We start from the raw sequence: 27,066 nt of genomic DNA, 5'->3' as shown, positions 1-27,066 counted from the left end.
TTTCATGTCTTTTTTTAAAAAAAAAAAACCAATAAAATGAGTTCTGTGGGTCTTGGAAGGCATGTGCTTAAGCATAGGGTTGCAGGAACACTAGAAGGCCCCAAATTCTCATTTCTCCAGCTGCCAGCTGGGACGTTGGGCAAGTTGTTGAGCCTGTGTGCCTCAGGCTTCTCATCCGTAAAATGGGCATAACAACAGGACCTACCACAGGGCTGTTGTGTGAGCATAAGTAAATCAGTATGTTAACAATACAGAGTGACTATATTGTTAAGGGGTTACTCGAGGACTATCAATGTTAAGAGATTAAATGAGAACAGTGCCAAGTTCCCAGTAAACTCTGTTTAGGTTTATAAGCACTTCATTGGGGAAGGGAGAAGGTACTTTTGAACAACAATAGAAGTAAATCACTGATGTGTGTCTTTCTTCTTTATAGTTAGGATCTTTAAGGTTCAACGACAAGATATTAGGCTTATAGTAACTATGGGAGTCTTTTTGGTTTTTTCTCTCAAAAATAAAGCATTTGGGACAGGTCACCCTTAGCTCATGGAAGAAGGGAAATGTTGCTGGTAAGCCTTCCCGGTGGGTTCATTACTGCTCATCACCACACCTCCATTTCCACTTCCAAATCGTGGCTGGGCTTTGTCCGGAGGCCAGCTGAAAGCTCTGTAGGAGGGGGTGGGTTGTGTAGTGGCTCTTGCAAAAGCCTCTGGGTTGAGCTGTAGAGCATCCTCAGAATTTGCGAGCAAGGCTGGACCCTGAATCCTCTTCCAGGCTGATATTTCCAGGTTTAGACAGGGAATGATGTGTTGTCTGCTGCCTCTTGCACCATTAGGGGGTATGCAGCACTTGGGTACTCCCCATTTGTGGCTAGCCGGCCTTCCTGGCTTTGCGACCACACTTAGCATGCTGACACGTCCTGGGTCACCTGCCTTCCCCAGTAAAATGCCGCTTGGGGTCCCTTCCTGCTCTTCTTCGTTCAGAGCTGGGTTTTCCAGATCCCTTCCTTTCGCTGGCTTTCCTGTCTCAGTAAGCAAAGAACTGCTCTACTCCCCAAGTCATAGCTTGTCACAGCAGAGTTAGAATACTCTGCCCAAGTTACCAAGGTTGGGAAGTATAGGTTTTGGTCTGTCCTCATACCTGCTTCCCAGAGAACTTGGAGCGCTGAGTCATTTGCGAGGAGGATCACTAGTTGTACAGAGGGAACTCGAGGCCTGGAATAGTGCATTAATTACACCATAGTAATTCAGATGGAGACTCTCCAGAGAGACGTACTGGGACATTATCCCCTTACACCTGCAGTGGGATGGGGTTTGTGCAGAGCGTGTGTGGGGCACTGTGACAAAGTGATGCTAAACCATGACCTTCCCCTGTTCCTCCCCCCCACCCCCCGCCCAGGTGGACCACTTGGATAAGAAAGGCCAGTGCGCGCTGGTCCACAGCGCACTGAGGGGCCACGGCGACATTCTCCGCTACCTGCTGACCTGTGAGTGGTCCGTGGGCCCACCCCAGCCAGGCGTGCTGAGGAAGAGCCAGGCCCTGCAGCAGGCACTGACAGCGGCCGCCAGCATGGGCCACAGCTCGGTGAGTGGGGCTGCCAGGGCTCTTCCTGGGAAACTGGGAGCCCCGTGTAGCCCAGTGGGTCTGGTGTTTTGCATCCACCTTCTTCTGAGTTGCTAGCTTGTGATGCACCAAAGGAATGAAAGAAAATGAGGGTTTCACCACGTGTAAAGATCTTCTGTTGTTATCAAGCCTGTCCTGTGAGTGAAAACGCTGGGGAGTGCCCACAGTCTCAGGTGCTGGCCCGGTAGGGGCTGGCTGCTCCCACGTGGAGCCCCTCCATGGTGTGCATTCTCTGCTCTTCCTTGTTTCTTCCCCTCTTCCTTCCTTGTTCTATTTTTACCCTCTAGCTCTGCTGTCTACCTTTTTCCCCTTTGATTCATTCTTTTGTCCTTGTGATCTTTTAACAATAATCACATGGAATCCTAATTATAAACTTGTTCTTGAGTATTTGAAGGATTTTTAAAAATAGAACTTCAGTGCTCTGGTAGCATGAAAGAGTGCTTACCATCGTGGTTCCTGCACTGAAGGAAAACCTCATGCCGTAGTTACATTGAGCACTTCATTTCTGGTAGGTGTCAGTATTCCTCGATTTGAAGAATTCATTGGCATCTCCTGACCCGTGTGTCTGTAAATTTAATAATATTTGACCCTCTCTCTCCGTGTATTTCTCACGCTGTATTACGTATCTTCAAGCAGTTACAGAGTTGCCAGTGTTTGGTAAGATTCTTCTCCACAATGACTAAAACGTAAATTTGGTTGCAAAGCCAGCTGGCTGACTTTTAGCATTTAAAACACTAGAGCAGATACACGCACACACTGCTAGCTTATTGTTGGCATTTAAAACATCAAAACTATACACATACACTACTCCAGCCAACACAATATATTGCAGTAAGTTGAATGCAGAAGCATATAAGAAAACGCAGCTGTCTTTTCTTAATACAGACATAAAAGAGATTTACAAAAATGTGAAACGATGCCAGTCAACTCCTCTATATGTTTTAGCTTGAAGAAAATACTCATTTCATAAAAATGTGTTAACTGTTACCATGTGGTGGGTTTATTATAATTCCTTTAAAATAAAAATGTGAATAAATACTTTTAAATACCCATATACATAGATTCAGAGAGAGCACGTTAAGTCCACTTATTTGAATGTAGGTGTTTTTCCTCTTTAAACTGTTCCCTAAATCTGTGTGTGTCCAGAATGTGCAAAATCATCTTAGGGAGCACAGGGAAGCCACAGTGGATGTGACCTTGGTCTCAGCTCGTTTTAAAGCTGGCTGCGGGGAGCTGTGGAAAAGCAACTGCAGGACATCCAGTAACTGTTCCGTGGAAAAGGACAGGATTTGTTCACCAAACGACTTGAAGGGTGTATTAGTTTCCTCATGCTGTTGTAACAAGGGTCCACAGACTTTAGTGTCTTAAAACAACCTGTTCTGGAGGTCAGAGGCTGAAATTAAGTTGGGTCAGGAAGCCAGTGTTCCTTCTGGAGGCTCCAGAGGAGAGTGTTTCTCTATTTTTTGCAGCTTCTAGAAGCCACCTTTATTCCTTAGCTTGTGACCCTGCCTCTATCTTCAGAGTGTGTCACTCTAACTGAGGCTCCTGTCTCCTGATGTCTTCCTTCCTCTGACCCTGGTTCCTCCTGTCCCTCTTATAAACAGCTGTGTTCTTATCAAGTGTATATCAAATATACACTTGGATAATTCAGGATAATCGTCCCATTTCAAGATTCGTCATCACATCCGCACATCCCCTCCTGCCACGTAAGGTAACATTCACAGGTTTTCAGGACTAGGATGTAGGGCCCTTATTGGGAGTGGATTGAGAGACTGGAAAATGGCTTCGGCGAGCTCGAGGTCGCTGCCACACGAGTGGGGTGGATATTGGCTCTGGTTCGGGGCTCAGACACTTCTGTTTCCCCGCGGGCCAGCACCCCTGCCTCCACACCTATGACCCAGCCTGCTCTTTGACAGAGGGAAAAGAATAATGTTGTCAGTAGAGAAATTTGGAACAGCACTATTTTATTTTACTGAAAAGGTATGTACATCACCTTGTTTTCCTTCCTTGTGAAAAAAGGGAGTCACCGTCTTCTGGCGACTTATGCAGAAACTGCACTGTGTATGATCTCCCCTGTCCTTTGTTGATTAGGCTGGCATATTTGGGTCATGTTGGAATTCATTAGAATTCTGAGTACCTAGTAATCCTGAACAATGTTGCCGAAATTCACTGTCTTTTTTCTTCTCCTTCTCAAAGGGAAAGTGTGAATAGCATACGAATTATGCTGGAAAACCGTTTTCATCATGTTTTCTCTCCTTGTGCAGCATAAGATAATCATGGTTAAAAAACAGCACACTCTCTCCTTTGATACATAGGTTACAATAAGCACATGTGGCTTTGAGAACTCATTAAATCACCTTGCCACTTCTGACAGGTGGTCCAGTGCTTGCTGGGACTGGAAAAGGAGCATGAAATAGACATCAATGGCACCGACACACTGTGGGGAGAAACAGGTAATTATGGTTCCACTGCTTGTAGTTGGGGCCAAGTAGCTTCTTGACGTTAGCCTGCATTTTGGCCCAATTGTCTTAAGAATGACTTGGGATGCATCTAGTCCTATTGTTATTTTATCACAAGGCATTTGAAGTTAAGAGCTTTTAAAGCTTCCCGAATGGCTAGTAAAACTTTTCTAGAAGCAAGTGTAATTTGAATCATTTTGGATTTACCAGTAGTTTCTGTGCATGTGATGAATGTCAGCTAGAAATACCCAAATAAGGTAGCGGTTTCTGCTTTGCTGAGTTTTCTCATGTCCTAACCGACCTGGTCTTCCTGTGACCTGTGCAGAGTGAGCAGAGTGGGAACTTCCAGCCCCATGTTCAGGTGAATCAAAGGTGCTCAGCAAGGGAGGCTCTGACCTGCCTCCTGGAAGGAGAGTAGCACTCAGTCCTCGTGGAGCTGCTTAAAATCCTGAATACCAGCTAACAAGTCAGTTTCCAAGGGCGTGCGGGTGTGTGTTGAGCTGTAGTGGAGGAAGGAAGCCCGGGGCGAGTACATCTGAGTTGGATACTTGTCAGCTCAATATAAATAACACTGCTTTGAAATTTTCCATTTGACTGAATCGGTATTAGAAATGTAAGACTTTGTGAGCAGTTGTTGTTTAATAGATGTAACCAAGGTGTTTAATATGCATTTCCGGGCTGTGTCCTGTGTGTATACATAGCGTATATGACTTCAGTGTCTCCTGCAGAGATTTGTTTCCAAATGCTTCTCACTTATTTCCTAACAAGCCAAATGGTGGTGTGTAGAGTCCATCAGCTCACTCATACTTATTAGGAAAAGCCTCAGAGTTTCCTGGTGGGTATCACAGGTGCTCAACCCCCGACCACGGTTGCCATCACACACACACGTGGGGCTTACAGTTGCTTGATGTGGGCCATGGAGGTCCCGGCAGGAGGAGAGGTGGCATGACCCGGGGTTCAGGGAGAGCACAGGACCCCCAAACGGGATTGGATTATGCTTGGGGTACACGTGTGTGGATGTAAATACTGGCCTTAATTCCTTCTGGAGTCTTTCCCCCACCCATTTCTCTGTACCACAGTAGGGACTGCTCTGTAATTTGATAGAAGGACAGCTTCTACCACTTCCTATTGTGTTGCAGGCAGCAGGATAGCTGGGCAGGTTAGCACGTGACTTCCTCTGTGCTTAGCCAGAAGGTCCGAATCCCTGCCTTCCGTTGCCTGGTTATTCAACTTCGGGCAGGTAACTTTGCCTCCTTGTCAAACGAGGTAAATAAGTTTTTATAGGATTGCAGTGAAGACTAAATGAGATGAGATAATCTTGGCCAAATGTTCCCAATGATCAGATTCCCTGGGACAGTTGAGCCTAGAAATTCTGATTCATTAGGTCTAGGGTGAGTCCAAGACGACCCTTTCCTAACAGGGCACCCAGGTGGTTTCGTGGCTTCAGGACAAATAGAGAAGCACTGTGAGAAGCTGTCTAAAGTGCCGGCCTTACAGTGCCAGTAATGAGAGGAGCTGGTGATGATGATGAGGGTCAGTGCTAGTAGCAGTACAGTGACAGCCCTCATTTAGCTCAAATAAGAATCTCCAATCTTTAATATTAGAGTTGAGTTTTCTTTCTGGAAAAAAATGTCCAGAGAAGGGCTTCATTTGAGGGCTCTGTGTGAGCAGTCTGTTTTGTCTGGAGATGATGCGTCCTGAATTTCAGTAACCACCTCCCTCCCTTCCCCCCTGAGAATCTGCTAGGTTGCAGGCTAAAGAAGCACGTAAGGGAAACTACAGACACCCATCAGCCTCAGTGAAAGGATGAGTAAGAGTTCAGCCTCTCCCTTCCAAAGCCTCATGCATAACCTTCAGACCACTTTGCAGCCTGAGAAGCAGGTCACATCTTCCCTCAGCAGGCATTAAGCGTGAATTAACTCAGGCAAGCCTTTGAGAGACTTTTGAAAAAATTTAAACCAAGTGAAAGCTAAGCACTATTTCTCAGGCTTCGAGGCCCCAGCAGTGCTCTGTGGCTGCATGTCAGTAAAACCAATCTTGCCTGCTCCGCGTTTTTCTATCTGATACCTTTCTCCTGTGTTCCTTCAAAAATGTCCACCAATGTCGGCTACCACAAACGCTCCTGATTTCCAGGTCTGTGGTTGTCAGAGGAATACTTTGAAATCTTGAGGAGGAGGTTTTAGATGAGAAAACATCTGCAAATAACGGGGCTTTGCACGAGTGTCTGCTGCATTGCTCAGATTGTGAGGTCTGTGTTTGGGATTTGGCCACATAGGGTCCACACCACCTGACCCCAAGTGCCTTCTGGAAGAGAAGGCCCCGGTGCTGATGACAGCCTGAGTGGATGGGTCAGCTCATAATCCTGTTCTCACCAAGCCGCCAGCTGGTGGGTCCCCAGCAGCTGCTCTGTGCACTCTTCCTAATTGCTGGGGACCCTCAGAGTGAAAGCGATTGTTTTGCTTCCTGGTTTGTTTGATCCTCTTTCCTGGGTGTGGTCAGTGGTGCTTTGTGTCTAAGGCACTCTAGGATGGAGCTTGTCTTTCTCCAACCACAGTGAGAGGGTAGGATCCCAGGAGTGATCGTGTCTGGGGTGTGGGCAGGTGACGGGACAACCAGACGCTGTGTGTGAATAATGCAGTTCCTTATTTCTGTTTGACCCTGTGTGAGTTCATACAAGTCTGTTCAGTGTAGGTTAGCTATGGACAGCTTGGCTTTAAAATGCCAGCTGATGACGGGCTTCCCTGGTGGCGCAGTGGTTGAGAGTCTGCCTGCCGATGCAAGGGACACGGGTTCGTGCCCCGGTCCGGGAAGATCCCACATGCCGCGGAGTGGCTGGGCCCGTGAGCCATGGCCGCTGAGCCTGCGCGTCCGGAGCCTGTGCTCCGCAACGGGAGAGGCCACAACAGTGAGAGGCCCGCGTACCGCAAAAAAAAAAAAAAAAAAGCCAGCTGATGGGGCTCCCAGAGAGGGTCTCCGGGGTGTGTTCTTGGCTCACCTGCCCATCTTTGAAGGGCCCGTTGGTTTCCATGCAGTACTACGCCGCCCTGTTTGGAGCACAGCTACCTGCCCATCTGTCCTCTCCCAGCCACGTCCAGGAGGTGGGAGCGCTAAATCAGTGTGCAAAGTCCTCCTCCACTTTTCTGCTGGGAGGGACCTTTGCAATCCCGGGGGAGCTGCTGTGTGTTGCACAAGTAGGGTTTTCATGCCTGTTGCCGACTGGAAGCAGCAGTTCATCAGTGAGAGATAATGACAGCGGACAGCCGGGGAGGAGGGAGCACAGGGGGCACAGCCCCACGGGAGGCCCTCTGTCACCCAGGCCCATCCGCGTGGAGGTGATGGCAGTAGGTTCAGTTGTGTGTCTTCAGTGCGCTGAGCAACTCCCTGCTGATGACCTGGAGTCAGCAAACAGTGTCCCGAAAGGGGGTGGCTCCTGCCTTAGGTATAAAGAGACAAGACAGTGTATAGAGTAGATTTTTAAGACATTCATCTAAAATGGGAACAATGTTTACTTTGGGGTTTATTGCAGTAAACTCAGAGTTTTAAGAAAAGTTGCAGAATACAGATGTGCCTTGGCGATATATGGTGACTTTGGTTCTAGACCGCTGTAATAAAGTGAATGGCACAGTACAAGTGAGTCACACAAATTTTTTGGTTTCCCAGCGCATGTAAGTTACATTTACACTGTACTGTAGTCTATTAAGTGTGTAATAGCTTTATGTCTTTAAAAAATGTATATACCTTAATTTAAAAATACTTTATTGCTAAAGAAATGCTCACCATCATCTGAGCCTTCGGTGTGTTGTAATCTTTTTGCAATAATAACATCAAAGATCACTGATCACAGATCACCGTAACGAGTACATAATAATAATAAAAAATTTTTAAATACTGCAAGAATTACCAAAACATGACACCGGGGCACAAAGTGAGCAAAGGCAGTATCTGCAAAGTGCAATTAAATGAGTTATGCCTGTATGTCTACTCGTTTTGGAGAGCAGAGGGCCTAATTTATGTAAGTTTCCCTTTCCACCAGCATCTGGAGCCATTTGCCTTTTACGTCTGTTTGATGTCTAGATCCAGCCCTTCCAAAATCAGTCCTGTAGCTCTTTAGCGCTTCTCCTCGGGCTCACGCAGTTCAAGGAGTGTGACACTCAGGCGGAGGGGGGGAGTAAGGAGAAAGCTCGGAGCTACAGCGCAGTGGGCTTGGGGTGCATCTCCACCAAGCGGCTCTGCCCGCGAGGCAGCCGAGACCCTCTGCTCGTGACGTTCACACTCTTGGTCGGACAGCCTTGATCCCATGGTTTCCAGGCAGCCTGAACCATCAGATGCTTGCGTTATCTCTGTTTCAGGCATTCCACAGCCATAACAAGCAAGTACTGGCTCCCACGAAGTCTTGACCTAACCGAGTTACTGTTTCCTTGTCAGCGTGTGATGGGAATCTGCCCAAACTGGAATGATCAGAAATGCTTAACTGGTGACTCATAGTGTTGTGAATTGTCAGAGGAACTGTGCTTCCAAACTCTAGGCCACTGTCAAGTCTGTGAGCCTGTTATCTGTCTCTGGGCAGAACTTCACGCTCTTTACAGGGGCATAAAGGCCCTTCTGTTTCAGCAAGTTTGCCTGTCTTGTAAGCAAAGACTTCCCAGCCCCGGCCCCTTGGGGTCACCTTGCAGTTCCCTTCGTAGTACTTACCACTGATAAATTCGATTGTTGGTGTTGCTTATTTGATGCAAGCTTGTCGTCCCCAAACTGTGGGCTTCAGGAGGGCAGAATTTTCCAGGTCTCCTGTGCTCACCTCTGTGTGGTCACTGTGTCTGGTCTCGTGTTGTCCGGTAGAACTTTCCGTGGTGATGGAAATGCTTGCTTTCTGTGCTGTCCAGCCAGGTAGCCACTAGCCACCGATCTTGCCGGGTGCTTGTCACATAGGTGTTGAATGAGCGGACAAGCGGGTTTAGAGAAAACAAGGCTAGGTAACTTTTAGGGTAGGTGACACTCACTTTGCAGAATAATTTGGGAGAAATTGTGTTGTTGGAGGGGAGAGGTAAGGAGCCCAGTTGCTCATCGGGACCCAATCCTCGGGTGTCTTCGTGTCTTGCTGGATTCCAGGCTGGCTGAGATGCCTTCATCCCAGTCATCAGTGTGGCTGGGTGCTGGGTTACATCTTTTGGAACACCCAGCTATTAGCAGCCACACGTGGTGTGGGCACGGGTGACAGGCCAGGATGGACCGTGCCAGCCCCTTCTGTGTGTCCATAACATCTCCCTCCCTGCATCACCAGCCCAACTGCCCGCTCCCCCGATGTGCCGCGCCCTCACACTGTTGTCCCTCGGAAATCCTTCTCACTGCTTCACAGCTGGTCTGCAGCAGGCCTGGAGCCGTGGGCTCCACCAACGGACAGGACGCTGTCCCGCCTGCCATACGACTGCTCCCAAGGGCTGCCCTTCCCTAATTTCTGACCTGAGAGGCCCCGTCAGTCAGAGGGAGGTAGACGTCTGACGGAAATGTTTCATGCCAAGTGTTCTTTTATGTTGTCCATGCTTTTTTAGTTGGTAAATACTTTCCAAAGAAGTTGAATCATTGTAAACACTATGTTTGTATTGCCCAAGCTGTTACCAGCGCCGTATTTTCCTGTCTTTCTAAGAAGGGCTGAAGTTTTCTCCCCAGTATTTAGCTGCGTGGCCCTCCATCGTCATAGTTCACACAGGCAGTTTGGTCCAGCATGTGTGCTGATCACAGGTCACTCACTCTTCTCTAATTCTGCTCGGAACTCTGGATGGGACTTGACTCTCAGGCCCAGCCTGTCAGCTGGGGTGTGGGCATTTCCAGGCGAGTCTTGGGGGCGGGTCCTCACATCTGCTTCCTTACGGGGCCAGGAAGCCAGGTAATGAGTTGTACTTCGTCCTTGATGTCTTAAAAGTTTCCCTCTCGTCTCCATACAGCTGCTTCAGTTTCCACTCTGGGGCTCTGCCTGTCCTTCTGGGGGTGAGGTGTCCTCCTGCTCTCATTGCAGGGACCACGGACAGCAGAGCTCATCACACCCAAAGCCACCCCAGAGCTCGGTGCATGCATGTCGGGCGACAGGATGCCTTGTTGTTGATTTAAAAATAACCCTTTGTTTATTCAGATTTCACCTTAGGTCTTTTGGAGAGAGGAGGGCTATTGTTTGGTAAGAATTTAAAGAATGTTTGAGACTTACTGGATTGAGTTTGGCCTTCACACAGGTTAGGTACATCTCAGGGCAGAATTCAGGTGAGAGACTGGAAAGAAAAGAATTGGTCTCTTGCTTGTTGGGGCATGTGGAGAATTTGTGTGAAGGAATTTACTAAATGTATCTTGTAGGGAAAAGCAAGTGACTTCTCTTGTACACTGAAGATACCTGATTTTTTTGGAGGTCCTGAGCCCCTCACCAGTACTGCTGTTGGAAAATCCTTGTCCAGGCACACCTTCCTCTGCTGGTGTTTACTTTAGGAAAGTATAAGAAGATTGGTGGAAATCCAGGTTTCTGTCAGTCCTAAACAAGGTAGAAGTTCTTGGTTGTCCTTTGAAAGCATGAAAGAGGGGTAACCCAGGACCTTAGAGGATATGAGGGAGGGGATAACCCAGAATGAGGTGGGGAGAGGTGATCCAGGATCCTGGATGGAGGGGGCAACCCAGGACCTAGGCAGGGAGGGGAAGGGTGGATAACCCAGAACCCTGGAGAGGATGGGAGGGGGGAGCTCTGGACCCTGAATGGAGGGGAATTGGGGAATAACCCAGGACGGTGAAAGGGGAGGGACAAAGTTGAGTAATGTAGGCACTGGGGAAGGGGGTAATGTAGGTACTGGGGGAGGGGGTAGTGCAGGCTCTGGAAGGAGGGAGATGGGGTCACCCTAACAATAGAGAGTATTTGGGGGGTAAGAACCAAAGGGACTGGGTGTGTCCACACCCTGTCCCCTTCCTGCTCTAGCAGACCCCTGGGGTTTGCCCCTGACGTGGGTGTGTTCTGGAGACCTTTCCTCTGCTGAGAGGACAGCAGGAATCAGTGGACCTGTGTGTCCCTGGCCTACAGGGCAGGTGGGGGGCAAGGAGTGGGGGCCCGTAGAAACCCGCAGAGGCATTTCAGGTGTAGATGGACTGGTAGCTTGACTGCTTACCGGGACCCTGTGCTCCGCCTTCATCCTGCTGCTTTCGCTGTACACAGAGGCCTTTGTTCTAGGGAGTTCCTTCCTATTCGTTAAAAAAACAAAAACAAAACTTGGGCTCTCACCAGAAAGGCACGTGCTCATCTACATTTTGGTAGCTTAGAGCATCTTTACCCACAAACGCAGCCGCTAGTTCTTTTGGTCACTCCCTCCTAACAGGACCGCACGTGATCTACCTGCTCTCCCCCAGAAAAATCATCCTTGATTCTTCCAAATTCCTACAGCAGTGATACTTGGATTCTCTTTTTTTGAGCCTGGATCTCAACTTGTGTAGGATGGTTTTGTCGAAACTGCCCCCCCCCCTTTTTAAACACTGACCCCTCACATGGGGTCCTGCCCATAGCTCTGTTCTCCTCAGCCCACGCCCAGCCCTTTGAGGGCACAAGAAGGAGCACGTTGTATGTGCTTCACATAATTCGGTGTGTAAAGGGGGTCTGTCCAAAATGGGAACATTCTCAGCACACTTTGCAAGTGACAGCTGGTCAAAGCTGCGATCCCCTGATAGATTTTTGGCACAAAGTCCGTATAAAACATGATTTATGTCATCCATAGTTTAGGAAATTGTTTTTAAATTGAATTATGTTATTTATAGCACACATAATTCCTCAAAGGATTTGAAGAGGCTTACTTGAATTAATACATATAAGAAGAGGGGAAAAAGTCAGGAATTGGACATGAGGAAGAGCAGGGATATTCCTGCCATAATGTCCTGAATGTTTACTAGGTTGAGCTACTGTTTTGGCCGTAGGATGCTGTGTGACCAGGGTTAGAAGGAAACATAGTCATTACAGATTATTCTTACTGTCTGTGGGAGAAAGCTTAACAGCTCTTCAGGAGAAGAAAAGTGTTTTCTAGTACCCTTGTTCTAAAACAACGTTCATGGTCTGTTTGATTAGTTGGATATTTTTTAAAAGGAGACTTCTTAGGGGCAGAAGTGTGAGAATTAAGAACTCAGATTTCAGCCAGACTCCCTGACTTCAAATCTTATCTTCCCTCCCACTAGCTGTGTGACCTTAGGTGAGTTGTTCAACTTCTCTGGACCATATTTTCCTCATCTGCAAAACCAGGATGAGTGGTACTTGCCTTGTAAAAGTTAGGGGTGTGTGTGTGTGTATATATATATATATATATATTTTAAGATTTTTGATGTGGACCATTTTTAAAGTCTTTATTGAATTTGTTACAATATTGCTTCTGTTTTATATTTTGGTTTTTTGGCCCCAAGGCATGTGATGTGGGATCTTAGCTCCCCAACCAGGGATCGAACCTGCACCCCTCCCTCATTGGAAGGTAAAGTCTTAACCACTGGACCGCCAGGGAAATCCCAGAAGTTAGTTGTATATTAAATTTATGAATTTGAAGGGCCATGAAGCATCATGTAGGAGGCAGTTTACGAGTGTCAGAGTATATTATTAAAATATGTCAGGATCTTCGTCTTTTGCTTGTGAGAAGAGGTAAGCTCAAGGTCCTTCTGTTCTGCCGTCTTGTCCAGTAATCTCACATTGCACTGTTTTCTTATCCTTTAAAAGTTCTCAAGACCTAGGACCCTTAGAATCACAAAGCATATCATTGAAAGAGACTAATAAGCTTATGGTATAGGTGCAGGTAGTTGAGGTCCAAAGAAATTTAATTATTTCATCAAGGTTTCACAGTGAATGGGTGGCAGAACCAGGACCCAAACTCTTAGATAACCAGGATCTTCCTATTCTGATTGAGAGCATGCCTCCAGGTTCTTTCAGCTGCTTGGGTTTAATTTCTAACTGACACTGAATCAGCTTTATGATTCAGGGCAAATGATGTGACTCAGTTCCTTCACCTCAGTAAAATGGACATCATAATCTTCTAATTCGAAGGATTCTTGTCAAGCTTAAGTAAGAATTTACCCATAGTCTTTTTGTGTGTGTGTGGTACGCGGGCCTCTCACTGTTGTGGCCCCTCCCACTGCGGAGCACAGGCTCCGGACGCGCAGGCTCAGTGGCCATGGCTCACGGGCCCAGCTGCTCTGCGGCACGTGGTATCTTCCCGGACCGGGGCACGAACCCGTGTCCCCTGCATCGGCAGGCGGACTCTCAACCACTGCGCCACCAGGGAAGCCCTCACCCATAGTCTTTTGCCCAGAGCTCGGCAGCTCTAAGTGTTCAACAGATACGATATGCTGCAAAGGTTGTGATGAGCTGATTGTTAATATTAATTATTGTAATATATTTATGCTATACCTTTGGTCTTGATAGAGCATTGAAATGAATGCTTAAGTGACAGAATCTTAGTTACTTTGCAATTCCTTTATGGATTTGAAGGATGGAAAAGAATTTTGGTCACATGGGAAGTCCCATTTCGTGGCAATGACACATTTTATTTCTATAAAAAAATTCCTTGGTAATTGGAGGTTCATATTTAAACTGTACAGAGACTGGCAGCATGTTGTTACTCTAGAACTGGTCACATGCCAGGGGTGTCTTGGTTCCTCAGGTTTGGTGTCTGCCTTGCTTTGTAAGTAGTCCATTGGGAAATGGGCTGGTTTGGTGCGGGCATCTTTATGTGTGGTTTGGTTGCCGCCTGTTGCCTTGTCAACAGAGATTCCCTCTCCTTGACCCCAGCCCGGCCTGCAGCTGCAGGCCCTCCTGGGAGACTTAATGCCAAGTGCAGAACGAGGAGGCAGGGTCAGAACAATAAGGAAGGTGTTCCAAGCAGCCACTGGTGAGCTTCAGAGAGCTTTGGGGCAGAGCCGGCTTCCTGTTCGCAAGGTCACCCTCCCAGCACGGGTGTCAAGGCTGGGGGTGCTGGAGGTTCCTGGGGGTTCGTCTCCCGGTGCAATGGCATTTTTCAGTGAGAGCAATCTTTGTTGTGTTTTATTTTATCCTTTGCATTGTTGAGGATTCAGATTTTTGCGGAGATGAAGAATTTATAGCTGTTGGGGAGTTTGTTCTTCTAATGGAAGCCCTCCCCTCCTTCAGCCAGGAAGGAAATACTTAACAAAGCAAGGCTATGATACTGGACTTTTATAAATCTCAGCCCTGTCCGTAGAAGGGGGAGGGGGAGGGGGTATTGCCTGACTTCCCAGGGCGAGGACAGGGCACTGCTTTCATTCAGAGGCCTTTGGGACCAGCCTCTCTGAGTGGCAGCCCTGCCCAGACCCAAAGGGCAGCAAAGCAAAATACAGGCCGACTAGCCTCTGGGGTGACAACTCCTCGAGAGGTCATTTGTTAAGTGCAGGGCGAGGGGCTGCCATTCCCAAAGAGGTTTAAAAAATTATAGAATCCCAAATTACATTTCAGCATTTAGATAAAATAGCTGAGAATTCCCCGGCGTTCCACGTGCACTTTTACCTTTGTTCTCCTCCGGCCCGGGTTCTGTCTTCACTGCCTTTGTCGCATCTAATGGTTTCCATCCTGGTCGCAACTAGATGACATTTATGAGACCCCTGCTGCTTATCACTATTCATTTTCCACCCATTTTTATAAAAGATGGGAAGAGCCAGCATGTCAGGAAATAAATCACACCAGTGAACACACGTAGGGAAGCAAAGCCGAGCGGCGCTGCCCACGACCCGGGCCGCCATCTCAGCCGGCAGGAAGCGCGCTTCTGCGGGTGCGCACTGTTGTGGCTCGCGTGCTCAGCTGGGGCCTGGGGGTGTGGGCTGGCTCGTCACTGTGTGGTGTATGAAGAGGTCACTGTCCAGAAGCAGGGACCGCCTGCGTGTGCTCTGACCTGTCACCCTTTTCTGTAAGTCGGGAGAGAAGGATGTGGGCAGAGGGGGGGACACTCCATTGTTGAAGCTCCCAGGCCTGCCGGCCTGGCCCAGGAACACACCCCTGTGTGTCTGAGGGACAGACCTGCCATCAAATATCACAAACAGCCCTGCTCATGGAATGACTGTGTTCCAGGCAAGTTGCCGTTGAGCTTTTGTAAATCACATCTCTGCCCAGAGAACTTTAGTTCTTAAAAGATTCCTGGAAATGATCCATTTTACCAGGAACCATCATCTCTCACTGATGTTTTCAGTGAGGATTTCGTATTGTTGAGGGTCAGTTGGGTTTTCTTAAAATGAACATCCGCCACGACCAACGTACTCATGCTCTGAAGACAGAAGACAGTATGGCCGAGGTAAAATGAATCAGAAAATGACACATGCCCTCATGGGAATTTAATTACAGAAATGCCATCTTGTTGAGGATTTTGCAGTAGAAGAAATTATGTTCAGTTTGAGTCCTACGCAGCGCCGTGAGCTCAGGCTGACTCTGAGAGCCCCCGTTTCCTACCAGGTCTTCTTTCTCCTTCCTCTCTGAATTCCGCTGGCCGGAAGCCACGGCTTTGCCCTGCTGCCAGGCGCTCTCTCCTGTCCGGCCCCTCCCCCTTCTCCGGCCAGGCAGAGTGCGCTGACCCTTGTTAGGGGCCGCTGGTCTGCTCGGAAGACAGCCTTTTCAGCAGAATAACTGGAATTCCTGAGCAGAGTTCTGCTGGTTTTGTTTGTTTGAGCATCTGGTTGACTGTTCTTCAGCCTGGCTTGTTTCCGAATATGGTATCCTTAACTCCTCGTGGCTGCTAGAACTTGAGAGACACCCTTAACCTCAGGGGTCCTGAGTGACGGCAACAAAAAGATTCCCTCTGAGTAGAAAAAGGAGAACACAGGTCCTGTTGTTTGGGGCATCGGGGTGAAAGCGAGAGCCTCGTTAGGAAGGTGTGATCCATTTTAGGCCGGCTGTGTGAGACTCCCAGCCTGTGCTGATAGGTGCTTCACCTTCTCAGAAGAAGACTAATCACCAGAAGTGCAGCCGGGCGGGCTGGAAGGGAGAAGGGAATCCAGCCCTGTCTCCGGGCCTGGGCGGTGCTCCCCTCCGACTGTCAGCTGTTCTAACTTCTGGCTCCTCTGGCACCTCCTTCAAACACGGGGCCCTATTTTTAGTGCCGGGCTGTCATTTTTGATGTGCTGTTGCAAAAAAAAAAAAAAATCAGTGGCAGCTGCAACAGAAATCCTGACTTAAAGGCCCCATTTATAATGCGGATGAAGCCTGTTTACCAAATAAAAGAGACTTGAGCTTATTACATCCACGGTGTCCTGCCTGCGCCTGGCCACGTCCCCGCCTGCAGCGCCAGTGCCCACGCCGTGCCACAGGCCGCTCCCGGCAGAGGAGGGGCTCCCTAATTGCAGGAAGGATGCCGGGGAGCCCCAGGCCCAGGGAGTGGCTCAGCGTCCAGAGCTTCCATCTCACAAAGCCCCCGCTTGCAGGGATGTGGTGTTAGACCCATCCAGACAGTGTGAAGAAAAGCGCCCCAAGGCCCACGTTACTTCAGAATCGTCAACATTCACACCGTGGCAGGAGCAGACCGTGACGGGCATGCCCGGCAGCAGGACCAGGACCCGCTAGTGTAGAAGCTCACAGGACAGACAGGATCACTTGGCCACCGATGCTCAGACGTTTGGGGTATGGGAACTCCCACCTCCAGCCCAGTGCATCCGTCTATAAACCGATATCCGTACTAGTCTGTTTACGGTATTTATTTGTAAGTTATTTACAAGTTTAGATGTGCGATGGGTGACAACGAGCCTGTCTGTGTAACACGGATAGGAATGGCACCCGTGGTCGAGACCCGAGACAGCTTCCACTCCCCGTCTGTGGTTTTTACTGGTTGCCCTGTCTTGAGAAAATCAGTAAAGCGGTTGGCGACTTCTTTGTCCCTGAGAGGGAGCTGAGGTCCAGGTGTCATGTTTACATCCTTTGGGTGTGTGCGGTCCTGGGAGGTAAACCGTGGTCGGCCGACAGAGCTGGAGTAGGCATGGTGTCTGTCCTGAGAAGGGGGTCTGGAGAGGACACAGGGAAGCTGCATTGCTGAGCCCCTGGCTCCCCGTCTCAGCGACGCCGGGAGACCCAGGGTTCCCAGTGACGCCGGCCCTGCCCTCCCGGAAAGGGGGCCATTGTGGGCCTGTCCTGAGACCGCCCAGCAGTGCTCTCAGTTCTGAGCTATTGCCCTGTGTGTTCTTCTGTGTTTTGCTTCTTGGAATCTCTGTTAAATTTGGGAGGCGGACCCGTTGCACTGCATTTAGCCGCGTGGTGTTTATTTGGTGGCCGTGTAGTGTTGGCACCATGACCTGTGGCCGGCTGTCCACAGCCAGCTGGGCTGCTCCAGCTCAGGCTGTTACAAGCACGCCTCCCCGTGTGCTCCAGGGGCACGTCCGGGCACCCATCTACACCTGGGTTGCTGCGTGGAAGGATGTGTACGTCCTCAACCAGCAGCGAGTCCCATTTCTCAATTACTTGGACTGCTAGTGAGGTTGGGCGCTTTTCATAAGTTCTTTGGCCTTTGGACTTCACCTTTTGTGAAGGATCTATTCCTGTGCCTTCCTGGTTTTCATACTGAGATGTCTGACTGATTTGGAGGGACGCTTACTTTATTCAGGAAGCCAGAAGTTTGAGGTGTGAGGTTGTATGTAGAGATGGAGTCGCCCCAGGACTAGAGCCAAGCCGCAGCGTCGGGCGCCACCCTCTCCTTCCCCCTCTGTGTTGTAGACACTCCCAACTGCGGTGTCTCCGTCTCCCACCCTCGCCCCTTCCTGTCCTCTGCTGAAGAGCTTTGTCTTGGCCTGGGGCTGTCCCTGCAACCTGCCGCTGTCCTTCCCTCTAGACAGGGGTTCATGCCATGGCAGAGCCCCTCTTCTAACTAAACCCGTCTTTCTGCCTCCCCAGCCCCCACTAGGAGTTATGCCTTGGGGGTGGGGAGGCGCAGTCACTGCTGTGAGGGTGTCCTGAGGACCCTTGACCTGCATTCGTTCCCTTCACACCGTGCTCGTTTTGTCCTCGGCTGACCTTCCCGCAGCACCTCTGCTGCCAGCTACAGCTCCCTGCCTCAGGATCACACTGGGCTGTTCGCCCGGGCACTCAAGGCCCTCCACAGCCTAATTGTCCTTTTGTTCCTTTGCTGACATTCTTAACCCAGGATCTGGACTTGTTACAGACATTCTAAGCTCCCTGAAGGCAGGAAGGATGTGATATGCTCTCACTGCCTTAGCAATCGTTAGCTCTTGTTGACTGAAATGTGTGACTTTAGGGTAAGAAGCTGGTCTTGACAGTAATACTGATCTTTGTGTTTGTGTGGCCCTATGTTCTCATTGTCTCTTACTGTGAAAAAAGACGACAATAAGACAAACGCTTAGTGGCTCCCGAATCTGCGTTTGGGCCAGGCTTGTAGGGACGGCTCATCTCTGCTCTCACAGCTCTAGCTGGTGTGGCTTGACTGTGTCTGGGGACCCCTTTCCAGGATGGCACACACGCACGTAGGTGACAGTGTTGCTGGCTGGCTGCTAGGACGTTGGCCACGCACAGCTTCTCCCAGTGGGTCTCACCTCAGGGCTGCTTGGGCTTCCTCACAGCATGGCAGCTGGTTCCAAGGAGCGCTCAAGGAAGTGGAAGTTGCCCACCTCAGGGCCTGGGCCCATGCACTGGCACGGCATCATGTCTGCTCTGTTCTGTTGGTCAAAGGTATCACAGAGGGACTTCCCCTAGTGGTCCAGTGGTAAATAATCCGCCTTCCAACGCAGGGGACGCAGGTTCAATTCCTAGTCGGGGAGCTAAGAACCCACATGCCGCAGAGCAACTAAGCCCGTGCACCACAACTGCTGTGCCCATGCGCCTCAACTAGAGAGCCTGTGTGCTGCAAACTACAGAGCCCACACACTCTGGAGCCTGTGGGCCACAGCTTACAGAGTCCACGCGCTCTGGAGCCCACACGCCACAACTAGAGAGAGAAAACCCACGCGCCACAACTAGAGAGAAGCCGGCATGCCACAACGAAGAGCCTGCGTGCCACAACGAAAGGTTCTGCGAGCCGCAACTGAGACCCGATACAGCCAAAAACAATTTTTTTAAAAAAGAAAGAAAGAAAAAGGTGTCACAGAGCCTGCCCAGATTCAAGGGGGGCAGGATACGTGGTCCCCCTCCTCTCAGTGAGAGGAGCGTGAGAGAGTCTGTGGCCACCTTTAGCCACTACCATGTGGCCATCATACTAACAGACCCCTCCCCCGTGACTTCCCTCTAGCCCTGACGGCCGCTGCAGGACGAGGCAAGCTGGAGGTCTGCGAGCTGCTGCTGGAGCGTGGAGCTGCTGCGTCTCGGACTAACAGGAGAGGGGTCCCTCCGTTGTTTTGTGCGGCACGCCAGGGGCATTGGCAGGTACCCGGGGGACCCCGAGTGCTTCAGAAACAGTGAATGGGATAGAGATCGCTACTTCCCGTCTCCCCTGCTGGGCCCTGTCTTTTTCACATTCTTGGCTTCTGCTTGTGCTGTGAGCACTGCTGTATCAAGGCAGACATTTGACAGGCTAGCACAGTCAGCCACATTGGCTGGTAACTGGGAGCAAGGCCGGTAACCAGGTCAGAGACCCACAGCTGCTTCCCCGTAACCGGGGAGGGGAAATGGAGTGGGTGCACCCCATCCCGACAGCAGAAGACTTGCTGTAACACAGCGGCTGCTGTGGTTGTGCAACCCACTTGTCCAGCAGGCTTGGGAGAAGAGTGGCGTTGTTGTGCTCCTTGGGAGGGGAAGCCTTTTCCCTCTGGTCCTGCACTGTGATTCAGGCTGGTTTCTTTTTACAAGGAGCGACGCATCATTGCTTTTAGTCTAATTAAGGGAGCAAGGGGCCCTTGATAGCAGTGGTTCAGTCATTTATTCCTTCATTTTGTAAACAGTGACCATGTATCTACCCCATGGCTGGCACCAGGTTACACACAGCTGCAAACAGACAGATGGATTTCCGCATCATGTCCATTATAGAAGGAATTTTCTAGACCCAAGTTCACAGCGCGGAGTCGCAACCCTTCCGGTTCCTGCTAGCTCTGCTGGCAGGAGCTGTGAGGGTGCCCCACCGAGATTCTGGCTTTTCTCCTTCCCGTTTCTAAGAGCTTGGTTTGTGCCGGCCACTCCCTGCCTATCTCACGAGTCCTTGAGATGCCCTGGCTAATAATCCTCTCTCCTGTTCTCCGTGTTCCCTAAGTCGTGGGGGAGTCTGGAGACATACGTTAGTGTGTCAGGAACAAGAGAGCAGTGGGAACATGCCACCTTCTGCTGTGGTGGCAATAAAACAAGCACGGTGCCAGAGGGAGAGAGGCTGGACCACAACCCCCTGGACAGAGCAGTTCCCTCCAGGATGGTCATTGTAAGAGACCCCTCTCTGGGTTTTTTTTCCCCTTCTCACCATGTACTGTTTAAAGGCATAACTTGGAGGCTGAAACTCTCCTCCAGGAAGCTTTGCTAAAAATCACCTGCTATGAAGGTCCCCCAGTCCTAAGCCTCAGGAAGCAGACTGCTGAGGGGAGAGGGTGGGTGAGTGTTTTTGCATCCATTGCCCGTGCCGCGTCCGCCTGCTGCAGGAACGTGGTGTCAGCACCGCCATGGGGCCATGGCTGTCGTGCCTTCCCTTTAGTTCTGCTCAGCTACCCCACGTGCCCTGTAGTGGCTGTCGTGTCATCACTTGACTGTGCTTGGAATCCTCCCTTCTCCAAATTTCTGCCTTGTGTGTGCAAGTTTTACAGACATAGTAATGAATCAGGCTTGTTAAAGAGAAGATATATTTGGGAGAAGAGTGTTCGAAGGAATACAGTAGAAAGATTTTACAGGCCCCATGGATCACACGACTTACAGGGGTTTTTAAAAAGAGGGGAGAGTCCTTTCACTACTCTGAAAGGTGGAAAAACCATCCCGAGTAGAGAGCACGTGATTCAAGGGGCAGCAGGAAGCGTGTAATCCCGAGGGTTTCTTTCAGATCGTTGGGTTGCTGTTGGACCGTGGCTGTGACGTGAACCTAAGTGACAAGCAGGGCCGGACGCCCCTCATGGTGGCTGCTTGTGAAGGGCACTTGAGCACCGTGGAATTTCTCCTTTCGAAAGGTAGCCGCACTGTCCCCCCCTGCGTGGGACTCTCTTGGAGGGACAAGGACAAGAGCTTTGGCAGACTCGTTCAGTACTTTCTGATTTCGTTTTTTTGTTTTTTTTGTTGTTGTCTTTGTTTTGTTTTTGAAAAAATCTTTTTGTTTAGTGTTCTTGTCATGGAAATTTTTTAACTTGCACACAAGTGGAGGGAATAGGGATACATCCCACGTACCCTTTACTCAGCTGCAGGAGGGATGGTCATTTCACCCTTGGCTTCAGATGCTGTTTAGGCCAGGCCCCTGTGGGTGTGAAAGGGTCTGCCTCTGGCCTTGTCTTTCCACGGTCACGTTCTGTGAATGGGCTTGTCTTTCAGGTGCCGCCCTTTCTTCTCTGGACAAAGAGGGTCTGTCGGCATTAAGCTGGGCTTGTCTGAAAGGGCACAGGGCTGTGGTCCAGTTCCTGGTGGAGGAAGGAGCCAAGATCGACCAGACGGACAAGAACGGCCGCAGCCCCCTGGACCTGGCCGCCTTCTACGGCGATGCGGAGACCGTAGGTACCGCGGCGGCCACGCTCCCCACCTGTGCCAGGCGGACTGGGCCGCGTGGAGACTCGGGAGCTGAGCCATCCCCAAGTGTGCATGGCGCTGGCCCCGTGTGGCCGGGGCATACACGTGTGCTGTGGGGTGGCTTTCGTTTTCCTCTAATTCTGTGGCACGCAGTCTGTTCCAGACCTGGGGTAAAGATTTTAATAGACTCTAAAGGCTTAAAATTCCATGATTACAAACTGCACGCACATACATGAATATGTGTACACACGTGCATATGTCGTTTCATTTTCTTACAATTTCCATGTAAATAGAATGCCTGTATAGATCATTTAAAAATCACTTTTATATGTGAGAAATTACTCATCAAATAATCAGTTGGTTTGTTTTTAAATTGATGCGGCTTTGTCTAGAAATAACAGAAAATGCTTTGGGCACTGTCTTTATCTCTTTGCCAAAGGCCCAAGTCTAACTGAGGAAGGAAGGGATAAAACCTTAATAAACTAAAACCCACAAGATGTCTTTCAGGGCAAAAACCACCTTGTCAGTGTCCATATCCCAGGCACCAAGCAGGTGCTGGAGGAATGTTCATCTCTCCTTGAGAATTATCATTTATGAATCGTTACGTGTATCTAAGGTGAGGATTAGCTAGACAGACGGGTACTGTATTGCTGGGGGCTGTGGACCTCGGAGCAGAAGCCATCCCCACCCTGCACGTCTGTGCCTGATGGTTTTACAAGGCAGTGAGGTTACAGTTAAATAGTTTCAATTTCCTGCACATTATACACTGTACTTAAATGTCGATTTTCAGAAACAGCTCTTTAACTAAACCTCGCATCTCCACGCTTTTCTCTTTCAGCTTATGTTACATTACCAGATCCTGTCGTTTATCAACATTAGGGAAGAGTGAAGGATCTTAGCATTCTAAGCGTCATTTAAAAAAAGTCTTGGTAAAAACACGTAACATAAAATTTACCGTCATAACCATTCCTAGGTGAAGAGTTCAGTAGTGTTACATACATTTCACATCGTTGTGCAGCCAAAGTCCAGGCTTTTTTTGTCTTGTAAAACTGAAACTGCACCCGTTAAACAGTTACCTCGTTACCCAACCCCGCTCCCGGCAAACACCTTTCTACTTTGCGTCTCTGTGAATGACAGCTCTAGGTCCCTGAACACAAGTGGAATCGTACAAGATTGTTGTTTTGTGACTGACTTATTTCACTTGACATAATGTCTTCTAGGTTCATTCATGTTATAGCATACGTCAGGATGTCCTTTTTTTTAAGGCTGAATAATGTTCCATTTATGTGTTTACCACGTTTTGTTAATCCATTCATCCATCATTGGGCACTTGGGTTGCTTCCACCTCTTGGCTATTATGAGTAGTGCTGTTGCAAACACGGGTGTGCAAATATCTCTTTGAGAGCCTGAAGATTTTTCGAGATCTAGCCATTCTTTTGGATAGATACCCAGATGTAAGATTGCTCAATCGAGGGGTAATTCTATTTTTAATTTTTTGAGGAAGCTTCATGCTGTGTCCGTAGTGGGTGCATCATTTTACATTCTCACCAAAAGTGCACATGGCTACCTGTTTCTCCACACCCTCTCCAGCACTTATTTTCTGTTTTGTTCTTTTCTTTGACAGCAGCCATCCTAACAGTTAATAGCTTGTTGTTTTGATTTGCAGTTCCCTAGTGATGATGAGCATCTTCTGACATGCTTATTGGCTATTTTTATATCACCTTTGGAAAAATATCTATTCAGATCCTTTGCCTATTTTTTTTTTTTTTTTGCGGTACACGGGCCTCTCACCGTTGCGGCCTCTCCCGTTGCGGAGCACAGGCTCCGGACGCGCAGGCTCAGCGGCCATGGCTCACAGGCCCAGCCACTCCGTGGCATGTGGGATCTTCCCGGACCGGGGCACGAACCTGTGTCCCCTGCATCGGCAGGCGGACTCTCAACCACTGCGCCGCCGGGGAAGCCCCTTTGCCTATTTTTTAAATTTTATTGAAGTATAGTTGATTTACAGTGTGTTAATTTCTGCTATACAGCAAATCGACTCAGTTACACACACACACATATATATGTATATATATATGTTCTTTTTCATATTCTTTTCCATTACGGATTATCACAGCCTTTGCCTATTTTTAAATTGGGTTTTTGAGGTTTTGTTGAGTTGTAGGAGTTCTTTATATATTCTGGATATTAATCCCTCTAGTGTCATTTTGAACAGCTGGTGGACTGATGGGATCTACTAGATCCACGTGAAAATCTAAGCAGGCTACAGACTTTTCCAGTGAATAGAGCAATTTTAGTGGCCAGCATGGTTTTCCCTGTTGTTCTCTGTTTAGTCCAAGTGACAGCTGTTTGATCACATCACGGCAGTCTTTGTACCATGGTCTCACAGTTGCCACCTTTACAGTGCCCATATTCAGGTCTCTTTCCTAAGCCCTAAAGTGAGTTATAACCGGGTCCAGTTGACCCTGGTCTTTCCGGCTTCTGCACCCAGGCTGTGTGGGTCTGAGTGTCTCTGAAGTACCATTGCCGTAACCTGCCAGCACGCTGGAGCTATGGCAGAAGCCTGCCTCCTGAGTAACTGGAGATGAAAAGGTGACTGTGTCTCGTCTCTGTGGCCTGGGAAGTGGGGTGAGACAGACAGGCGATAGCGTGCGTGTACTGTCTGTGGTCTGTGGGTGCACAGACACACGTCCCGCCCTGGGAACATCCACCTGCCTGTCTCATTGCCAACATCAAAATCACTTTAGCAGAGAGGGTGTGAGCTGTGGATTGCAGCTCCTCTGCTCTGTTCTATGTCAGCTTCGTTTCCCTTCTGAGATCCCGTTAGGCCAGAGCGTCTGAGACCAGAGTGAAGCTAAGACCGCCAGCTCCTACGCCAGCTGCAGCGTCGGGCAAGGTGAGGGCTCCTGCTACCCGCGCCCTCAGGTCCTGTGTCTCCCTTTTGCAGGTGCTGTACCTGGTCGACAAGGGGGCCGTGATCGAGCACGTGGACCACAGTGGCATGCGGCCCTTGGACAGAGCCATCGGTTGTCGAAACACATCTGTAGTGATTACACTGCTGAGAAAAGGAGCCAAGTTAGGTCAGTAAACTCTGCAGTTCACCAGCGAGAGGGAGGGTACCTTCAGATTTTAGAGTACGCGAGGGACCGTACCCACCTGCTCCCGGGTGAAGAAGTAAGATGTCAGGCGTGTGGAGACTTTTTTTGTCCCTCTCTAAGGCTCAGTTAATCACAGTCATTCAGAGTGTGTAAAAGACTCATATTATTACAGCCCACGTGGGCAGAAAGCAGAGGCCAGTGTTGAAGGACAGCCCAGCCCTGGGAAGCCACAGCGGGAGCAGTTCCGGGGGCCTCTGTGGGGAGGGCCCGAGGGCGGGTGGGCAGGAGCTGGAGGGCGGTTGTCATGACCCACGAGTGCGAGGACTGCTGTTCGGGAGGGGCGGCTAGTCCTCTGGGAAGGCCAGCGGCAACCCTAGCACAGGTTCTGGGAGGGAGAGCTCTCGGGGCTTACTGGAGACGAGACGGGGTGACTTGAGGATAATGTCAGGGACCGGAGCTCTGAGGAGGTTGGAACATGGTCCAGGGTTCAGAGTGCGGGGAAGAGTGCCCCGTATGGCACTGTCTTTTCTGGTCTCACGCCAGACCTTTGGCTGCCAGCAGTTCTGGGGAGGGGACTGCGATGAAGGTGGTGAAATGACATTATTAAGCAGCTCATGGTATCAGGAGCTATTCTGAGCAGTTGCATGTTTTAACTTATCTCATCCTCACCTACCCTGTAAGTAGGGAATGATGAAAGCATCATGTTACAGAGGAGGAACCCCAGGCCTGAAGATGGTGAATAGTTCCCCTGAGGTCATAGTGGGCGGCAGGTCACCTTGAACCTGAGTCCGACTCCTTAGGCCATGCCCTTAAGAGTTGTTTGGAAGAGGCTTACACAGAGGTTGTGGCTGTGCCGTCAGCCGGGAGAGAAGGAGACACAGGCGGGAGCAGGGAGGCCGAGGGCGGGGATGGTGGGAGGAGGGCAGCAGGGCCAGAGCTGGCGTCTCAGAGTGGATTTGGTGGTGACTCTGCAGCGAGTGTGAGAGATGCTGAGAAGCCTCGCGTCCACCTGCGCGTGGTCCTGACAGCACTGCAGGGAACTAAAGAGATGATTGGGAAGCAAATCCCCGTAGAAAGGAGGGGTGGCTCATGGCTGCGCTGATGCTTGCGTGTCCCAGCACTCTTGTCCCCCCAAGTGACAGGGTGTGCGGGGTGCAACTCCCTGCTCAATGCTCCCTTCCCTTAGCTGTATTGTCACGCAGGACAATACACCTGCAGGACACGCTGCAGTGTCCTCTGCAGCTGGGTTCTCTGCTGTTTGTGGGCTTAGCTGTGACGGGGCCACGGAAGCATTGAGCTCCTTTGCTCCAGGCCCACTGGAATGTCTCTGAACGCATGTTTATTTTGCAGGAAATGCTGCCTGGGCGATGGCTACTTCCAAACCTGATATTCTGATTATACTTTTACAGAAATTGATGGAGGAAGGAAACTTGATGTACAAAGTAAGTGGTGTCGCCCTTTTCTTGTGATCCTGTAAACAACCTATGAGCAGCCTCTTCGTTTGCGGTATAATGGATGTAGCTGTGCTGCTGCACAGAATGCATGGAGCTCAGCTAATAGAAGTTCTGGGAAGTGCTAACCTAGCCTTGTGCCCAGGATTTGATATCCTCACAGCAGAATCTTCAATGTGGAAAGCACTCCTCTTTGTGTTTGAGAACCATTATTTCTGAACGAATCCTTGGGGCTGTAACTGTGACTTACAGCCTGAAGCCTTGATACGAAGGCAGAGGTGCTTCTTGTTTAACAGGCACATCCTACAGGAAATTCCTTGGTGCTTGGAATCATGAGACATGGGAAAGGAACACTCAGGAGACATTTTCAGAAGAAAAGAATCATGAAATCTCCCAAGCCTTTATTATCTTAATTTTAATGTCTGTAAGCTTCTGGAATTTGAAACTGTTTCTGGAGAGATTTTTACTTAAAATAGTCAAGTAATAGATAACACTCAGTTACTCAGGAGGTGGAATTAATTTCTTTTTCTCATTTTCCCTTAGAAATGGAAAGACAATTTAAAGATTAGTAAATTTGATTTTAAAGTAAAAATGTTCAAACTAACACATGCAGTTTAGATCAGAGGGCAGTACACTTCATCTGGAAAGAGCCAGGTAGCAACCATGTCAGGCTTTGCTCTGCGGTCCCTGTCACAGCCCTCTAGCTTTGCTCTTGTGGCACAGACGCAGCCAAGATAACACACAGACAAATGAGCCAGGCCGTGTCCCAGTCAAACTGTGTTTGTAGAAACAGGTGTCAGGCCGGGTTTGGCCCGGAAACCGTAGTTTGCCAA

At 49.4% G+C, this 27,066-nt stretch overlaps 1 protein-coding gene across 4 annotated transcripts in view; it reads left to right on the top strand.

Annotated features, from left to right (window-relative positions):
• The window catches only part of TANC1 (tetratricopeptide repeat, ankyrin repeat and coiled-coil containing 1), a 229,561-nt gene that overhangs the window by 196,532 nt on the left and 5,963 nt on the right, over positions 1–27,066 (top strand). For all 4 annotated transcript variants that reach the window (XM_060302398.1, XM_060302396.1, XM_060302397.1 and 1 more), the window contains 7 exons: positions 1,396–1,581; positions 3,995–4,073; positions 19,292–19,425; positions 21,014–21,137; positions 21,493–21,668; positions 24,632–24,764; positions 26,133–26,224. In XM_060302398.1, coding sequence (XP_060158381.1) covers positions 1,396–1,581; positions 3,995–4,073; positions 19,292–19,425; positions 21,014–21,137; positions 21,493–21,668; positions 24,632–24,764; positions 26,133–26,224 — 924 coding nt within the window. The remainder of the gene's footprint in view (positions 1–1,395; positions 1,582–3,994; positions 4,074–19,291; positions 19,426–21,013; positions 21,138–21,492; positions 21,669–24,631; positions 24,765–26,132; positions 26,225–27,066) is intronic.

This window comes from Globicephala melas, chromosome 7 (genome assembly GCF_963455315.2).
Source record: "Globicephala melas chromosome 7, mGloMel1.2, whole genome shotgun sequence".
In the NCBI taxonomy this organism is placed as follows: domain Eukaryota; kingdom Metazoa; phylum Chordata; class Mammalia; order Artiodactyla; family Delphinidae; genus Globicephala; species Globicephala melas.
The sequence above is the reverse complement of the archived record's forward strand: the minus strand, read 5'-3'. Positions and strand labels throughout refer to the sequence as shown.